This window comes from Nicotiana sylvestris, chromosome 5 (genome assembly GCF_000393655.2).
Source record: "Nicotiana sylvestris chromosome 5, ASM39365v2, whole genome shotgun sequence".
Taxonomy (NCBI): domain Eukaryota; kingdom Viridiplantae; phylum Streptophyta; class Magnoliopsida; order Solanales; family Solanaceae; genus Nicotiana; species Nicotiana sylvestris.
The window spans coordinates 30,083,423-30,101,064 of record NC_091061.1 but is presented as its reverse complement, the minus strand read 5'-3'; the positions used below and the strand labels follow the sequence as shown (position 1 = coordinate 30,101,064).

The 17,642-nt window shown below is 36.8% G+C and overlaps 2 protein-coding genes and 1 long non-coding RNA gene across 4 annotated transcripts; 2 read left to right on the top strand and 1 right to left on the bottom strand.

The window, feature by feature from the left end:
- Positions 1-1,763: 1,763 nt before the first annotated feature.
- Positions 1,764-5,395, bottom strand: LOC138891200 (protein TIC 20-I, chloroplastic-like). Of its 2 annotated transcripts, XM_070174320.1 has the most exons (4): positions 5,243-5,354; positions 3,762-3,933; positions 2,813-2,866; positions 1,764-2,624 (listed from the first exon to the last, which is right to left on the bottom strand). In XM_070174320.1, exons 2-4 carry the CDS (start codon positions 3,910-3,912, stop codon positions 1,987-1,989), a joined length of 843 nt encoding a protein of 280 aa, XP_070030421.1. In that variant the 5' UTR covers positions 3,913-3,933; positions 5,243-5,354; the 3' UTR covers positions 1,764-1,986. The 2 variants fall into 2 exon arrangements, with proteins under 2 accessions (XP_070030421.1, XP_070030422.1); XM_070174321.1 differs by lacking the exon at positions 2,813-2,866 and having other exon boundaries at positions 5,243-5,395.
- Positions 5,396-9,361: 3,966 nt separating this feature from the next.
- On the top strand, positions 9,362-10,360 carry LOC138868448 (zinc finger BED domain-containing protein RICESLEEPER 2-like). Its single transcript, XM_070146002.1, has one exon. It carries the CDS (start codon positions 9,362-9,364, stop codon positions 10,358-10,360), a length of 999 nt encoding a protein of 332 aa, XP_070002103.1.
- A 107-nt stretch (positions 10,361-10,467) lies between these two features.
- LOC138869788 (uncharacterized) lies at positions 10,468-10,752 on the top strand. Its single transcript, XR_011400041.1, has 2 exons — positions 10,468-10,505; positions 10,617-10,752. It is a non-coding gene; the product is annotated as an uncharacterized lncRNA (long non-coding RNA).
- The last annotated feature ends 6,890 nt before the right edge of the window (positions 10,753-17,642 follow it).

Here is a 17,642-nt window from a genome sequence, read left to right as displayed (position 1 = left end):
ACTTTTATAGTAGCAACCTTGTATTTATTGACTATGATTTGTTGATTTTGCTATTATATTCATGTTGTGAGTTTCCAAATGGTCAACATAGAGATGATGTGGGAAGAACATTTGTGCTTGATCCTAGTGATTCACTCTATGATTGTGGTTTGCGTTTGAGCCAAGTGCATATTATATTGTTTGAAAATGTGTTCTTTGTTGATCTTAAGGATGTTTGTTTATACTTCAAGAGTGTTCACTTTTATACATGTGGTAGAGGTCTTTGGTTTAAAATGGTGCATGAGTCTAATTGTGAAGTGTCTTTACTATGCACAATTGTTTGTAAGCATGAAATGCTTGATGTTTTGTTTCTAAAAAGGGGTGGAGATGATATGCCGTCTCAGCATACATCCAAGTCTCGTGAAGAGGCATCAAATAAGGGAGGCATTAAAAGGTCTCTATGGAAATTTGAGCTTGATTATTTTGACTCTTGGCATGAAGTGACTTTGAATGATAAGAAAGTTGGTAGATCTAAATATGCTCTATACATGTGGTATGGTTCTATGTTTGGACTACCTAATTCATTTTCTTTATTTATTAAGTTCATAAGAGTCATACTTTGTGCTTACTTGGGAGATTTTATGACTCTATGTGATGATTTTTTTACATGATTCTTAGAGGAGTCTTTGTGCCTATTAGGAAGAATTGGGTCAAAGGAATGCATGGGCACTTTCTTGTTTTATCATTACCATGCATATATTTGCCTCTTCATGAGTTTATACTTTTCCCCAGTCCTTTCCATGTTTGCAAGGTTCGAATTCGAGGACAAATTCTTTTCAAGAAGGGGAGGATGATACGATCTAAGATAGCCAATGTGCTCCTTAGATGTCAATTGATGGCTACTTTCGCAATTGAAGGTTATTTGTGTAATTTGTCATCAATTGAAGACTGCATGTAATTGGAGGCTATACTTGTAATAAGTGACTACACTTAGTTCCTTAAAATTAGCTTAGGGGTATTTGGGTCATTTGAAGTCAAGTACTCAATCTAGTATAAATAACCCTTAAGGCTTTTATTTTATAGAGACTAACTTTGATGAACGATGAATATTCTTTTGAGAGGTGTAATGGTGGTTTGCCATTGTTGATGACAATTTATTCAAGGTATATTCTTCAAGTGGAATCACACTTCCACTTGAAGGTATTCCTATAGTTTAGATTCACTTTGTTATGTAATTATTGGGTGATTGATTTTTATCAATTGTTTTGCAACTAATACTTTGTTGGGTCTATTCTCAAATTTCTTGTCTTCCGTATTTTAGATTCGCATCATCATTTTCCCCATGAAATAAAGATCACTCACGAATTACTCACAAAGTTGAAGGGCATGTTAGTTAATTACAAATGTTGTTCCATTTCGAATCAGTTTTAGCACAATACAGCCAGTTACCTTAGAAGTTGATCTCGGTTTCTGCATCAGTTTTTTGCAAATATAATGTCAATTCTTTGGAAATTATCCTTCATTATTTAGCAAAATTTTGTTAAAGCCAAATGAGATTTTAATGTTGACAATAGTTGGCGAGTTGCATATTTACTTTAAGGATTATATTATTGGCTAGAGTTCTATTGTACTAATGAAAGAACTACTTGAGTCAATTTATAAAGGATTAAGCTGCTTTTCTATGAGATCTTGTTTGATTACAAGCTTCTTCGATAGTGAACAAGTGAAGAGAGAGCGGAAAGCAGGCAAAGATAAGAGAAAGAAAGAGTAAAAGGGATTTAGAATGCTCGGAATAAATGCAATTGAGATTAAGAAAACAAACAAAAAACCAATTTGACAGCAATGAGAAAATGGAAGAGGACAGAACAACACTCGCATAAGTTTAGTTTTACAGGTCCATTATATAAAAGATTTAAGTTTTACAATCCAAAACAGACTGATCATTTGCACTTCCATCCAGCCTCAATGTTCTATCTAAAAGGCATAAGAAACATATGTTGGCAGCCATTAATCATAAGGTATTTGAATATAAGCTGCATCACAGACAAATGGAATGTCTGCATACATCCCTGCGAGGGCGCATCTTATGCACTCTAAAACAGTGAACAGATAGGCAAATGCGACGGCAGTCCAAAAATGCATGCCAACTTTGCCCCAGTACACAGCAAGTGGCATCCAACGGCTTATAGTCCCGATAACCTGCAGGGCAATCTCAAGAAGCATCCCCATCACCACATGGAATCTAAAGAAATGAGGCCATTCCTTTCTCCTCACTACACCAAGATAAGCAACAAAGAAGTATGCCATTAGAAACCAGCTTGGTAATCTTCCAATTGCTCCCAGGAAAGGGTATGTCAGAAACTCAAGATCTTCCAAAAAGGGGTGGAGATGATATGCCGTCTCAGCATACATCCAAGTCTCGTGAAGAGGCATCAAATAAGGGAGGCATGCTAAGGTTCTCCACCACCACTTTGGCTTTGTGGTCATCGCAGGGAATCTGTAACTATACGGGACATCTTTTGACGCTCTAGGGGCAAGGGAAAATTGGCTTCGCCTTGGTAACTGGGGTACAGCGTGCGAAAGGCCACCATATTCACCACTGAAAAGAGGTGATGATGCAGAAGAAAGATCAAGGAAGCTGAATCCTGCACCGACAACTCAACTTTAAAAGTGTAACTAGCTTTAAATTCTTTCAACTACTAGAGCTAGCGAAAATCAATTATACTATGAGGTTGTAGAGCTGAGATATAATACTTAAGCATCTGTCGACCGCTTTGTTCTCTCTATCATGCTTCTTATAATCGGAATGCTAAAAGAACTACATTTGACTTACCATACAACTTTTGTCCTCTAATTTTTTTACAGTATTCCAGCTTCGCACATTGGTCTGTTTGAAGTGTATGAGAACAGTAGAAAAAGTGAATGGAAGGATACATATCTCTAATAAACAACACCATCAAGAAGGAATCAAGCCATTTCAGTTTTTAGTTTGAAGTCTTTGAGGTAAAAACAACTACATATTTCTCCTTAAAGACGGAAAAAACAAGAATACACCTTTAAGAATATAACGACATATCACCATAGCTAAATCCACTTCCTAACTTCCTTACATGCATTTTAAGAACTTATGAAGTGGTGGTAGTTGGTGGTGGTAGTGTCTGGTGATAGAGGTAGTTGGTGGTAGTAGTGGTTGACATGGTGGCTAGCGGTGAAGGTTGTCACTACTCACTAGTGGTGGTTGGCGGTCATGGATATGTGGTGGAGGTTCGTGATTGTGGTGGTCCTACGGTGGTAGTTTGATAGAGCAGTGAAAAATGCCACTGGGATCTTTAATTGAACTGTCTTTAATGATCATGCGGTGGTAATGAATAGAGTAGTGATAAAATGTCATCTTCACAGGAATCTTTAATCGAAAGTCAATGAATCATACCAATTAAGAAAAAAGAAGTGGTTGTAAAAGGAAAAAAAAACAAATGCACTTAATGAGCGGAGATCCCAATGATTGAACCCTTCATTAAATAGAAACAAAACGAGCTACACAGAACCAACATAAAAATCAGATTTATTCTTTGGAAAAAATCAGCTTTCTCAAGCTAAAGAGCTATAGCCTGCTGAGGACTTCGCCCCCTCATTAAGAGACGAAATATCATTCTATTTTTTGTTGCAGTTATTGCATATGATGCAACAGCAACCACCATTTCAATAACACATTTATTATAAATCATAAATACATACTGAAATAATGACAGGCAAAAGGATCAGCACAAAGATGTCATACACACCTTTGGAGCAGGATGTCGGATAGTACCGATGAGGTGCTGGTGAACGTCTAACACATGAGGTTACAACCTTAGAAGACAGCAGCAGTGAACTGCTTGATGATGCAGATCCATAGGACTTGGAGAGGCTTAAGGAGCACCCATTTAGGATCATATTCAAGCCCTTGGAGATGTTCTACATAAAAGAAAATCGGACAGAACCACAGGGAATGGGGGTTAAAGACCAAGCAGACGAAAAATCCACAAACTCTATGGAGAAGTATTAGAACCAAACGTAGCCTAAACAAAGCAAATGCATATACAACTGATTGAATATCAGATGCAGACGCTGGAAGTATTCTACCATCAGTAATTAGTAAATAATATGGCAAATCCCCAATACAATAGAAGTTTGTCTTTATGCATGGAAAGAAATACTTTCCTTTCTCCGTAACCCTGCAGTACAACTATATGAATTTACGGCCAACACAAACCATTAGTAATGCTCCTCGTGGTTTCAAATACTATAAACTACAGTTATTTTGTACCCATTCAAATTGATTTTACATTCAAATAGCCCCTACGCTATTTAGTAACCAAAAAGAAAGGGGGAAAACAACAACAACAACAACAACAACAACAATAAACCCAGTATAATCCTACAAGTGGGAGGAGGGTAGCGTGTACGCAGACCTTACCCCTACCTTGAGGGTAAAGAGGTTGTTTCCGATAGAGCCCCAGCTCAAGGAAAGATAAAAAGAAAGCACTACCAACAAACAGTAACAGCATCAATATAATAAGAAAACAAAGCAAAAGATGTAGTAATAAAGATATAACAATAATAGAATAGAAGACTAACTACTAATACTACTGGTATGGGGAAGAAACACTCTCGATTACGTACTAACCTTCTACCCTAATTCTCGACCTATACACCTTCCTATCAATTGTACTCATTCAAATTGTACATTCAAATAGCCCCTACTCTACTTAGTAACCAAAAAGAAAGGGGAAAAAAGGTGAAGTTGTCCAAGGCCCTCAAGCCAGAAAAACTTCAATAACAAAATAAGGCCAGAAACACTCAATTTATTCTGTCAGGTGAGTGTATTTCAAATGTTGAGCTTGAAATAACTGAATGGTTTGGATATTACATTACATTAAGATGCATAAAACTAATAAGAAGCAATTGAATCGAAACTAATTGAATTTTTTAAAATCTAAACTTTTGTTATTCAAAATTTAGAATAAACTTAAATTTGACCCCATAAATGCTTCAAAATGGCAGATTCAACAACATTACTTTCACAACTATCATATTTAAACCCCCTAAATTCCAATGTTACAAGATTATTACATTGTGGAAGTCGACAAATAGTTGTAAAGGCGAAGACCATAAAATTGAATAATAACAAATGCACCCATTTATGCTTCAAAAATAGCCCTACTTCCGCAAAAACACAAAGGCGGAAAAAAAAACATTCGAAACAGAAAGAAGGATTAAATACCTAGTTGAAGGCATAGAGAAAGAGTGAGAGATGTGCGGGGTGCGAGTGAGTGCTCAGAACTTATCTGTTATGGTGGATTACTGGATTATGAATAAGAGGAAAACGAGCTGTCAATGGGCCACCGCTCACTTCTAAATTGAGCCCATACACCACAGGACAGGGAAAAGTGGGTGGGATAGCCACTTTTGAGCCGGCTATGGGGAAGTGCACGGTTGGTTAGCCACTAATAACATACTCCCTCCGTTTCAATTTATGTGAACCTGTTTGACTGGGCACGGAGTTTAAGTAAAAAATGAAGACTTTTGGAATTTGTGGTCCTAAACAAGTTCAAATGGGGCCCAGAGTATTTGTGTGGTTATAAAAGCTTCTCATTAAGGGTAAAGTTGTAACTTTAAGCTAAATTGTTACCAAATTTCGAAAGGGTTCATTCTTTTTGGAACGGACCAAAAAGGAAATAGGTTCACATAAACTGGAACAGAGGGAGTATGTAATTACTTTTAAGCCATTGTTTAAAATGTCTTTAGCCTTTAGCCACTGCTTCAATAAACTTTACCTGCCCGGACGAAAACACTCTTCTGCTCATAAAGTTCAGGACCAAATGTCCTTAATTTTTGAACTTACAACTCTAAGTTCAGGACTACATGTCCTTAACTTTTGAATGTGCAACTCTAAGTTCAGGACTACATGTCCTTAACTTTTGAACTTTGAACTCGAAGTTCAGGACCACATTTCCTTAAGTTTTGTGCTTGTAACTCTAAGTTAAGGACTACCTGTCCTTAACTTTTGAACTTGTAAGTCTAAGTTCAGGACCTATTATCCTTAACTTTTGAGCTTGTTAGTCTAAGTTCAGGATTTCAGGACCTATTGTCCTTAACTTTTGAGCTTGTTAGTCTAAGTTCAGGACTTTAGGACCTATTGTCCTTAACTTTTGAACTTGTAACGGTAAGTTCAGGACCTATTTTCTTTAACTTTTGAGCTTGTTAGTCTAAGTTCAGGACCAAGTGTCCTTAACTTTTGAACTTGTAATTCTATGTTCAAGGGTGTTGGTTATGTCTATGGCGGTTATCTCCAATTCCTTCACTAGCTGAAATGGACTACAAAAGGTTTTCCTTTTTTGTTTTTGTTTAATTTCGTTTTGTTTTTTCGTGAACGTATATTGATGTGGAGAATAGTAGTTTACAAATATGTTTGTAGTTCTGACTGAATATTTTGATGCGGGGTTCACTTTTCTGGAAAAAGAAAATGCAAGTTTTGTTTTTTGTATTGCTTTTCTTCTGAAAACAATAAACTCCTCACAGACGGCGGCATAGTTCTTTCTTCCTAACATGAAAGAGATAGGAGAAAGGGTAACACGGTCTTTTCATATTAATTTTAATAGATTAGTGGCTACTATTGCTAAGCATTGCAAATGCTGAATAAAAAGTAAATACCACTTTAAAAAGTGGCTACCCACACAATTTTTACCAGAAATATTCCACTAAATGCTAAAACTTTTAAGCCCAACAATTGCAATTCTAATAAACAAGAAAAAAGAAGAAGAGAGAAATGGAATTAATGTGTTTGAAAACGAGAAAAATGAACAAAATAGTTGTTAAGCAACACGTTTTTGTTAGCTGTCAAGCACCTCCATTACCTTAGGGGTGGGCATAAAATCTGAAAAATCGAATTCCGAACCGAACCAAATTAATTTGGTATTTCGGTTTCGGTTTTTTCGATATTTCGGTCTAATTCGGTACTGGATTTTCGATATTTCGGTTCGGTTCTCGTTATTATAATTTTACAATTTCGGTAAACCGAAATACCGAGAATTTGGTGAACCTATATAATATATATGACTATATCTATTATCTAAGCCCAATTACATATATAATATATATGACTATATCTAAGCCCATAGCCCCATACGGCCATACCGTCCCACCCACTCCCAGCTCCCCTAAGCCCAATTACCCAAGCCCCAAGCCCCAAGCCCATTACACTTCCTCTCTAATCTCTTCTCTTCTCTTCTCTTAGACCATCTGAATCAAATTAGGGCATTAGGGCTTAGGATATCATCTGAATCGAGAATCGACTGCGAGTCTACGAGTTACGACTTACGACCAGTCGACAGTCAAGCTCGAGTCTCATCTCATCTTCACCGGTTAACTTCACTACTTTTGTAAGTTTTGTAAGTCTCATCTCATCTCATCCCAGTACTCTCTGAGGTTTCTTCTGAGTTTTTATATTTTTAAATTTTGAACTTTTTGAGTTCACAGTTCGCATAATTTTTTTAATTTCTGATTTTCTGCATCAAACTAATTTAGGGTTATAGGCGGCGATGTCCAGCTCGATTCGATTCCTCACTCCACACAAATTCTGGGCAAACGAAGTGTCGAAGACGCTGTTGTCCTGTTCCAGTGTTCCGAGCTCGATTCAATTTCAATTTCAAAGGTACGTTTCGTTTTCTTTTGGTTGTACTGCTGATTGAATGAACTGTTGTTCCGAGCTTTTCCCTTTAGTAGGCAAATATCATCTGTATCACGTTCATGCTGTTTAATTCATTTGCTTGTATAATAACAGTTGTGAGTACACGACTATGTGTTAGGCTTACCATATGATTACTTTGTTTAGGTCTGATTTTTAGAACTTTCCTTGCATTTTTCTTGTGATAGACACTTTAGGATGATGACAGTTGAGTGAATTCACTGTTAGTCTTCTTTGTTGTGACATTCTTATGGTTGCTGGTTTGGAAAGATTTAAATAATTGTGGACTTGTCACTTGAGTAGTAATGGCCATGGTATTTTATTTATTTATAGATGGCTAGAAAAGGATATTGTTAATGGCTTCTTTAGCCTTTTTAGCTTTTGCTTAGCTGCAGTTACATTAGACTGCTGTTGCATCTGTTGGAAAGATATTGTTAATTTGTTATAGCAGAAACATGGTAGTTGAAGCTACTTATAGCTAGTTTGAAATAACTAAAATCTAAAAGTGCACTCTCATACTTATAGTTAATTTGTTGATTGTTAATTTATGTTTATATTTGTTTAATTTTGTATAGATGGAAGATACAAGTAAAGTAAGTGATGTTGGTTCTAGTGAAAGTTTACCTATTACGGTAGATAGTAACACCAACACCATTGATACTCAAGATTCCAAGAAAAGGAAAGCAATGCAACCTAGGTCTGACGTTTGGAACCATTTTGATAAATTTGAGGTTAATGGGTTGGGAAAGCACGGTGTCGATATTGTAAACAAGCTTATGCTGCTAATTCATCTAAGAATGGAACAACAGGATTGAAGAATCATTTGCTTAGATGCAAAGAATACCCACTTAACATTGCCAAAGATAATAGTCAAACAAAGATAAATTTTCAATCTTGCCAAAATGATGAAGGATCAATTTGGAAATTTGATCAAAAAGTGGTTAGGAGGGCCTTAATTGAGATGATAGTTACTAATGAACTACCATTTAGCTTTGTAGAAAATGAAGGCTTTATGAAGTTTATGAGAAAACTCAACCACTATTTCGTCTTCCTTCTCGTAGAACAATAACAAGGAATTGTTATGAAGTTTACGGTGAATTGAGGCAAAATCTAAGAAGTTCTTTTAGAGAAGCACAACCAAAAATTTGCCTAACAACAGACACTTGGACTTCATTACAAAGAATAAATTATATGTGTTTGACCGCCCACTTCATTGATAGGGATTGGAAGTTGCATAAAAGAATACTACATTTTTGCCCTATCACTAGTCATAAGGGTGAAGAGATGGCTAAAGCTATTAGGGATTGTTTGCTTGAATGGAAATTAGACAAGGTTTTCACTATTACTGTGGACAATGCTTCTTCAAATGATGTCACTGTCAAAGAATTGTCTAAACAGTTAGATATGTGGAAAACTAATATGATGAGTGGTAAACATCTTCATGTGAGATGCATGGCTCATATACTAAATCTAATTGTGCAAGATGGTTTGAAAGAACTTGATGCTTCTGTGACACGTGTTAGAAATATTGTGAGGTATGTGAGATCTTCGCCTGCAAGGACCTTAAAGTTTAAACAGTGTTGTGCACATGTAAAGGTAGAATGTACCAAAACGTTGTGTTTGGATGTTCCTACCAGGTGGAATTCCACCTATTTGATGTTGGATACAGCACAACACTTTGAAAAGGCCTTTGACAAGTTGCATCTTTTTTATGATGGATTTTCTGCTTATCAATGTTCTCATCTTTGTGAAGATGGTGGTAATGCAGGTCCTCTTGAATCTGATGATTGGGTGAATGTGAGGAATGTGATAGAGTTTCTTGCAAGATTTCACGAGCTAACTAAAAAAGTTTCAGGTTCACGTTATGTCACTTGTAATTCTCATTTTGAGGATGTATCTGAACTTTATTGTCATTTGAAAATGTGTTTAGCTAGTGAGGATGAGCATTTGAGAAAAATGGCTCAGCAAATGCAAGAAAAGTTCAAGAAGTATTGGGGTGAGCCTGAAAAGATGAATAAAATGATTTTTATTGCTTCCGTCTTGGATCCACGTAACAAATTTGAATATGTTGAGGGAGCACTTGAAGAACTTTTTGGGGAGGAAAAAGGGAAGAAAATAAATGCTGAGGTGTATGCTTATATGAATTCTTTGTTTGGAGAGTATCTAAAAAAGTATTCAACCGAATCTTGTCCTCAATCTCCATCTAGTTCTACTTCATCTAACAACACATCTAATACACCTAGTGGGAGTGTTATAAGTGCATCAAAAATAAGGACTAAGCTTAGCTTGAAGAAACAAAAGGAAGACAATGGAAGTGGGGGTGCTAAATCGGAGTTGGATAAATACATTAATGAAGAACAAGAGCCTTTTAGTGAAGAATTTGATATCTTGAGTTGGTGGAAAACACATGCTCCTAGATTTCCTATTCTTTCGGAGTTGGCTCGTGATGTGTTGGCAATTCCAATTTCTAGTGTGGCGTCGGAATGCGCGTTTAGCACTGGTGGCCGTATTCTTGATTCATTTAGAAGTTCATTGACTCCTAAATGTGTGCAAGCTCTTATTTGTGTTCAAGATTGGCTTAGAGAAGAGAAGAATCCTATTAGTGTTGAAAAAGACTTGAAGTATCTTGAGGAACTCGAGCTTGGTAAGCTTTAATATTTTGTGTGTATTTTAATTCAAAATAATATATCATGCTTTTTCATTTGTATGATATATTTGGTCGTATTATCTTTAGATATGGAAAATAATGGAAGCACTACTAGCATGGTTTGATGTATAGTTGCAACTTGCATCTTGAGTGGTAAGTTTAATACTCTATTTGTTTGGTGATAATGATATACTTAATATTTTGTAGTTTTGTTTTATTATCATCAAAATATAATATTCTAACTTATGATTTATATTTTTTTAGGTTCAAGTGCAATCATGCCCCGTGCTACTGCTCAACGCTCCGATATTTGGGAATACTTTGTGGTGAAAGAAGATAACGGAGAAGTTCGCAAAGTAGAGTGCAAACATTGTGGTCAAGTATATAATGTTAATCCAAAGAGGAATGGAACAATTGGTTTAAGGAAGCATATTAAGCGTTGTCTTGCACGTCTTCCTGGAATTCATGTTTAAGAATTAAGACTGTTTGTTGAGGGATGCCCTCTCTGTTTTTGTTGCACTATGTTTAACTGTTTAAGTGTTAAGACTGTTAAGACTGTTGTAGTTGGCCAGTTGCACTGTGTTTAAGTGTTAAGACTGTTTTTGTTGCACTGTGTTTTTATTGCACTGTGTTTAAGTGTTAAGTGTTAAGTTGTGTAATGTGTAGTTGTGTACAGATTCAACTGTGAACTGTGTTAAGTGTTAAGTTGTGTAATGTGTTGTGTAGTTGTGTAGTTGTGTACTGTGTTAAGTGTTAAGTTGTGTAATGTGCAATTGGCCAGTTGATTGCAGTATTGCATTGTGTTTAAGTTGTTTAATATAGTTGTGTAATGTGCATTGTGCAGTTGGCCAGCTTTTGCTTTTCACTTGTATACTGGTGTGCAGAATGCAGATTGTAATATTGTATAGTATGATATACTGGCGTGCAGATTGTAAAGAACTTGTTGTCTTGTTCAGCTTTTGCTTTTCACTTATTCAATTGTGCATGTGCCATCAGCCATGTGCACTGTTATATATCGGAAAACAAATTCTTTCAGAGTGAAAATTTCAATTGTGCATGTGCACTGTTAGCATTGATTATTCATTGATTGTTAAACCGAAACCGTACCGAACCAAAATAAGAAATACCGAACCGTACCGAAATATTTTGGTATGGTATTTGGTATACACAATTGATAAACTGAATACCGAAATGAAATTCTTAAATACCGAACCGAAATATCGAACGCCCACCCCTAGTTAGAAGTTAATTAGGGAAGAGCTTAGTTATGGCTAGGCAAGAGGATACAGACAAATCATGCATATTGTGCAAGATAAACGTAGTGAAACCCAACATAATGAATTCAGTATCGCAGATATGACGTCGTAATCCTTGAGAAACATTCAAATATGAGTTGGGGTAGTTAAAGGTACCGTATAAGTGTTACGAAAATAAAAAAAAGTGTCACCGGGAAGATAGTCAAAATTTCGGAAGCAACCCTACGAGCACAAGGGCGTGGAAATAAGTAATTAAGGATAATTATAGGCGAGTAAGAACATAAAAAATTCCGTCGGGTATATGATGTAATAAGCTCGCACCTTTACAAGAGTCAGAGGGTTCCCTAATTACTACAATGAAGGACTAGCTGAGGAAATAAGGAAGAAGGTTTCCACCTGTCACGACTCAATTTAGGATCGTGACCGGCACTTAGGAGCAAGTGCTCCTAAGTAAGCCTCATCGGTATTTTACAGAAAATCGGACAGAGTTTCCCCTATTTTTGGACTATCCCAAAAATTTTCCCTGTCTCAAATCAGCAACCAAACATCCTAATAGCAATTCAAACAATCGACCACTTATCAATTAACCAAAATAGTCTTCACCATTACTAATCAACCTACTAACAACCAGAAATACTAATTTATCTCCGACTTTGATAATAAAGAACGATACTCGACATAAGACTAATAGCAAAATAATACTCATGACACTAAAAGAATGACTATGGAGTGACTCTAAAAATTCAAAGAAAAGACCATAACAATTGATAAAGATCTCCGCCCACGCAAACAAGTGCTAGGCTCATCAAGAATTCTCAACCTGTGCGCTCTAATTAACGAAATTCTCACCTGTGTCAATTGTTGTCAGTAAAAAAATTAGCGGGGAATGAGTCGCTAGCTTAGTGAGTAATAACACTTAACCACAACCGTTTTTAATTTGGGGACAATTCAGAAAACATGCTAGTATATCAAACAGAAAACAACATAAAAATGCCCTTTCAGAAACAATAAATAATTTTCAGTCTCATCATACTTTTCTTGTAGTATAATACAAATACAATTCAGTAATAAGCTCGGTAACCACTGTATAATATTAATATTCATATTTGGGAGGTTTCAATGAACGGATCATGTAATCGGTATAATTGTGGACTTCTTTGCAAAAAGTCATATATAACGGTAGTCCCTACTCGAGGGAAACCGGTAACGGTATGCTAGTTCTACCTTCCCACTAGCGAGGGCTATAACGGTGATCTGTAATTACAAGGTGCACCAGGTCTAATGAACCCGCCGTTAGCTATGGGATCCTTCAAAGTATACTCCCATTTATACTTGTCTCTGTAATCCGTATGTACTCGTAGAAAATATTTAAAACCACGGTATTCATCTCATATAACTATTTCGGTATCATATCGAGTAAAAGACTTGTCACATGCAGATTCAATTCAGTCAGTAACATGCTCATATTAAAATCATATGTACATCATGCTAGTTGTAGAAATACAAATTGAGGTAAGGTTACTACTCACCTCTCAAAGCCAACTAACCAAAGCTCGACTTCTTATTGATCCAATTGCTCAATTTGTGTGCAATCTATAAATCATACAAGTTTAGTGTTACCATCAATTGACCCCAAAATTCACTAAATTTAAGTGATAGCGAATTACAAGTTTTGTAACCCACATCTTAGCGTCACTTAAGGACATTGTCTGTTCAACAATCATAATACTATTAAAATAAATTCTCAACAGTTGCTTCATTCTAGGTTCATAGTTATTCAGGAACTAATTTGTTTCACATGGAAATTCATGTTACTGGTACCCACCAAAATCGAGTTCCAAACTCAATCCTAATATTAAATTTCACTAAACATGGTCTAGTTTCTGTATATAAAGATACTAGTTTAACTAAAATACATTGCTATCTTCATCTTCTTCCTTTATTCTAAAACCTCCAGTTGTTTTTCCCCAATTCTCAAACAAATCACACCTTTGTAATTACCCAAAATTACCAAAAATTCCATATCAAAAATCAATATCGCCACAGTAGATGGAAGTTGGCTTGTGGTTACCTGGAACTCTATTGTTGAGGCTCGAAAATATATGCAAATTTCCTTTTTGATGAATCACGGTGTTGCTGCTATAAGCAGCGAAACTTTTCTAAGTTTGATGCTTTAGTGGCTAAGGGTTTTCAATCCCTTATTGAACGCCACAATCTGATGGGCTTTAGCCTATTTCCCTTCTTTTATATATATTTTATTCTTTTGATCTTATTTTATTTGTTTTGCTTCCCTTTTTTGGCTAATGACCAATACACCCTTATTTAAAATATAGGGTATTATATTCTTCCCACCTTATGAAATTCGGTCCCCGAATTTATAACAAGTACGTACCTCCAGACTGAAATAAATGGGGATACTTCGCTTGCATATCTGTTTCTATTTCCCAAGTGGCTTCTTCAACGGTATGATTTCTCTATAAGACTTTAACGAACACAATTTCTTTTGACCGTAGCTTTCTTACTTGTCTATCAACAATTGCCATCGACTCTTTCTCGTAAGACAACTTCTCATCAAGTGGTATAGAAGGTGCTTCAATCACCTGAGATGAGTCAGATATACATTTTCTTAGCATTGAGACGTGAAATATTGGATGGATAAAGGACAACTCAGGAGGAAGTGCCAAACGATAAGTCACTGCTCCCACTCGGTCTAGTATCTCATACGGTCCTATAAACCTGGGGCTCAACTTGCCTCTTTTCCCAAACCGCATCACACCTTTCATAGGGGAGACTCGTAGGAACACTTTGTCTCTAATTGTGAACACTATGTCTCTTCTTCTCTTATCAGCATAAGACTTTTGTCTGCTTTGAGCTGTAAGCAATCTCTGTCTGATCAACTGGACTTTGTCCATAGCTTCTTGTACTAAGTCAGGTCCCAATAAGTTAGTCTCACCAACTTCAAACCATCCGATAGGAGAACGACATCTTCTACCATATAATGCTTCGTACGGTGCCATTTGAATATTAGACTGGAAGCTATTGTTGTAAGCAAACTCAGCTAAAGGTAGGTAAGTGTCCCAACTACCTCCAAACTCGACAATGCAAGCTCTCAATATATCCTCCAAGATCTGTATAGTACGTTCAGACGGCCCGTCTATCTGTGGATGAAATGCAGTACTAAGATCTACTCGCGTACCCAGTGCTTCTTGAAAAGATTTCCAAAAGCGTAAAGTGAATTGTGATCCTCTATCAGAGATGATGGATATTGGAACTCCGTGAAGTCGGACAATTTCGTTCATAAATATCTGTGCATACCTGACTCCACCATATGTAGTCTTCATCGATAAAAAGTGTGTTGATTTCGTCAGTCGATCTACAATCACCCATACCGAGTCATAACCTCTAAGGATTCGTGGTAGCCCGATGACAAAATCCATAGTAATTCTTTCCTATTTCCACTCTGGAATTTCAATTTATTGTAGTAGTCCTGTGGGTAGCTGATGCTCAGCCTTGACCTGCTGACAAGTCAAACAACTAGAAACAAAGTTAGCAACATCTTTCTTCATACCTTCCCACCAATAAAATTGTTTCAGGTCATGGTACATTTTTGTGGATCCACGTTGTATAGTGTATTTAGAGTTGTGGGCTTCTTCAAGAATAGCATGTCTCAACCCATCTACGTCTGCTACACATAGCTTGTCACCCATTTGAAGAACACCATCACTTTCAACAATCATATCCTTGCTTTTACCAGCTAAGGCCTCGTATCTATATTTGCATAATCGTTCATCCTTATATTGGGTGGTCTTAATGCACTCAACTAATGAAGACTTAGATTGAGTACAAGCCAATAATGCCTCTGAATTTCCGACACTAAATCTGATACTTGTATCTTCTAGTCTCTGAATATCTTTGGCCAAAAGTCTCTTTGTAGGAGCTATATGCGCCAAACTCCCCATAGATTTTCTGCTCAATGCATCAACCACCACATTGGTTTTTCCAAGATGATACAAAATAGAACAATCATAGTCTTTGAGTAGTTCCATCCAACGACGTTGCCGAAGATTTAGATCTCTCTGTTGAAAGATATACTTCAGACTTTTATGATCAGTATAAATCTCACAAGTTTCGTTATATAGATAATGTCTCTAAATTTTTAGAGCAAATACCACTACAGCCATCTCCAAATCATGTGTAAGGTAGTTTTGCTCGTGCTTTTTCAATTGTCTCGAAGCATAAGCAATAATGCGATCATTTTGCATGAGAACACATCATAATCCCACCCTCAAAGCGTCACAGAATACTGTAAATCCTCCGGAACCTGATGGTAAGGCTAATATTGGTGCAGTTGTTGGACACGTTTTGAGTTTCTGAAAGCTCTACTCACATTCCTCCGTCCATTAAAACTTTGCATTTTTTGTGTTAGCTTGGTTAGTGGCGCTGCTATTCTGGAGAAATCCTACACAAAATGCCTGTAATAGCCTGCTAAGCCTAAAAAGCTGCGAATCTCTGTAGGAGAAGTAGGCCTGTGCCATTTCTGCACAGCTTCGATCTTCTTAGGATCTACCATAATTCCATCTTTGGATACAACATGCCTTAGAAATGATACCGAGTCTAGCTAGAATTCACACTTTGAGAACTTAGCATAAAGCCGATGTTCTCGCAGTGTCTGCAACACAGTTCTGAGATGATTCTCGTATTCTCCTTGGCTACGAGAATATATCAGGATATCATTAATAAATACTATTAAAAATCTATCCAGAAACGGCTTGAACACCCTACTCATTAAATCCATGAATGTAGATGGAGCATTAGTCAGTCCGAAAGGCATCACAAGAAACTCATAATGCCCGTATCGAGTTCTGAAAGAAGTCTTTGAAATATCTTCATCTTTGATCCTAAGTTGATGATAACCAGAACGGAGGTCAATCTTTGAAAAGTGGGCAGCTCCTTGTAATTGATCAAACATGTCATCTATACGAGGCAAAGGATATTTATTACGTATTGTTATCTTGTTCAACTGCCTGTAGTCAATGCACATTCTCAGGGATCCGTCTTTCTTCTTTACGAATAGTACTGGTGCACCCCATGGTGACACACTAGGTCTAATAAAACTCTTATCTAACAAATCTTGTAACTGTTGCTTTAGCTCCCTCAACTCTACTGGTGCCATTCAATATGGGGGTATCAATATGGGTTGTGTGTCAGGTAGCAAATCAATACCAAAGTCTATTTCTCGTATTGGAGGCAATCCTGGTAAATCCTCAGGAAATACATCAGAAAATTCTCTCACTACTGGTACATTCTCTATACTAACTATTTCCTTTCTTGTATCATTTACAATAGCTAAGACACCCAAGAAACCTTTCTTCAGAAGTCGTTGAGCCTTCATAAAAGATACAATTTTGCAAGTCTCTGGAACCTAACTCCCTCTTAGAATAAAACTGGGTTCATTTGGTATCTCAGACTTAACTATCTTTGCATGACAATCGACTTTAGCATAGCAAGAAGATAACCAATCCATTCCCATCAGTATGTCAAAGTCAATCATATCAAGTACAATAAGGTTAGCTAGAGTATCTCTACCCTCAACCCGAATCTGACAAGCAACAATACGTGTATTCAGCTAACAAAGACTCTCCAACATGAGTAGCACCTAGAAAATGATCATTCAATAGCTCGGGTTGTCTACTAAATCTCAAAGCAAAGTATGAGGACACATAGGAGTGAGTAGATCCCGTATCAATCAACGCAAGTGCATCAAATGAACAGACAGAAAGAATACTTGTAACCACTACATTCGAGGCTTGAGCATCCTGTCTAGTAAATGCAAAAACTCTCGCCTGACCTCTACCAGCATTGCCTTGTCCTTGATTCACAGTAGCACAGTCTCCAACACCTCGACCTCTATTTCATGTACCTGTAGCACCTGAAGTATTACGAGTAGTCTGAGTCGGTGTAGCTGACTGAATAGAAGCCTGGTTGAAATTTCTCGGAGGCTGAGGGCAATCCCTCAAGTGATGTCCCAACTGGC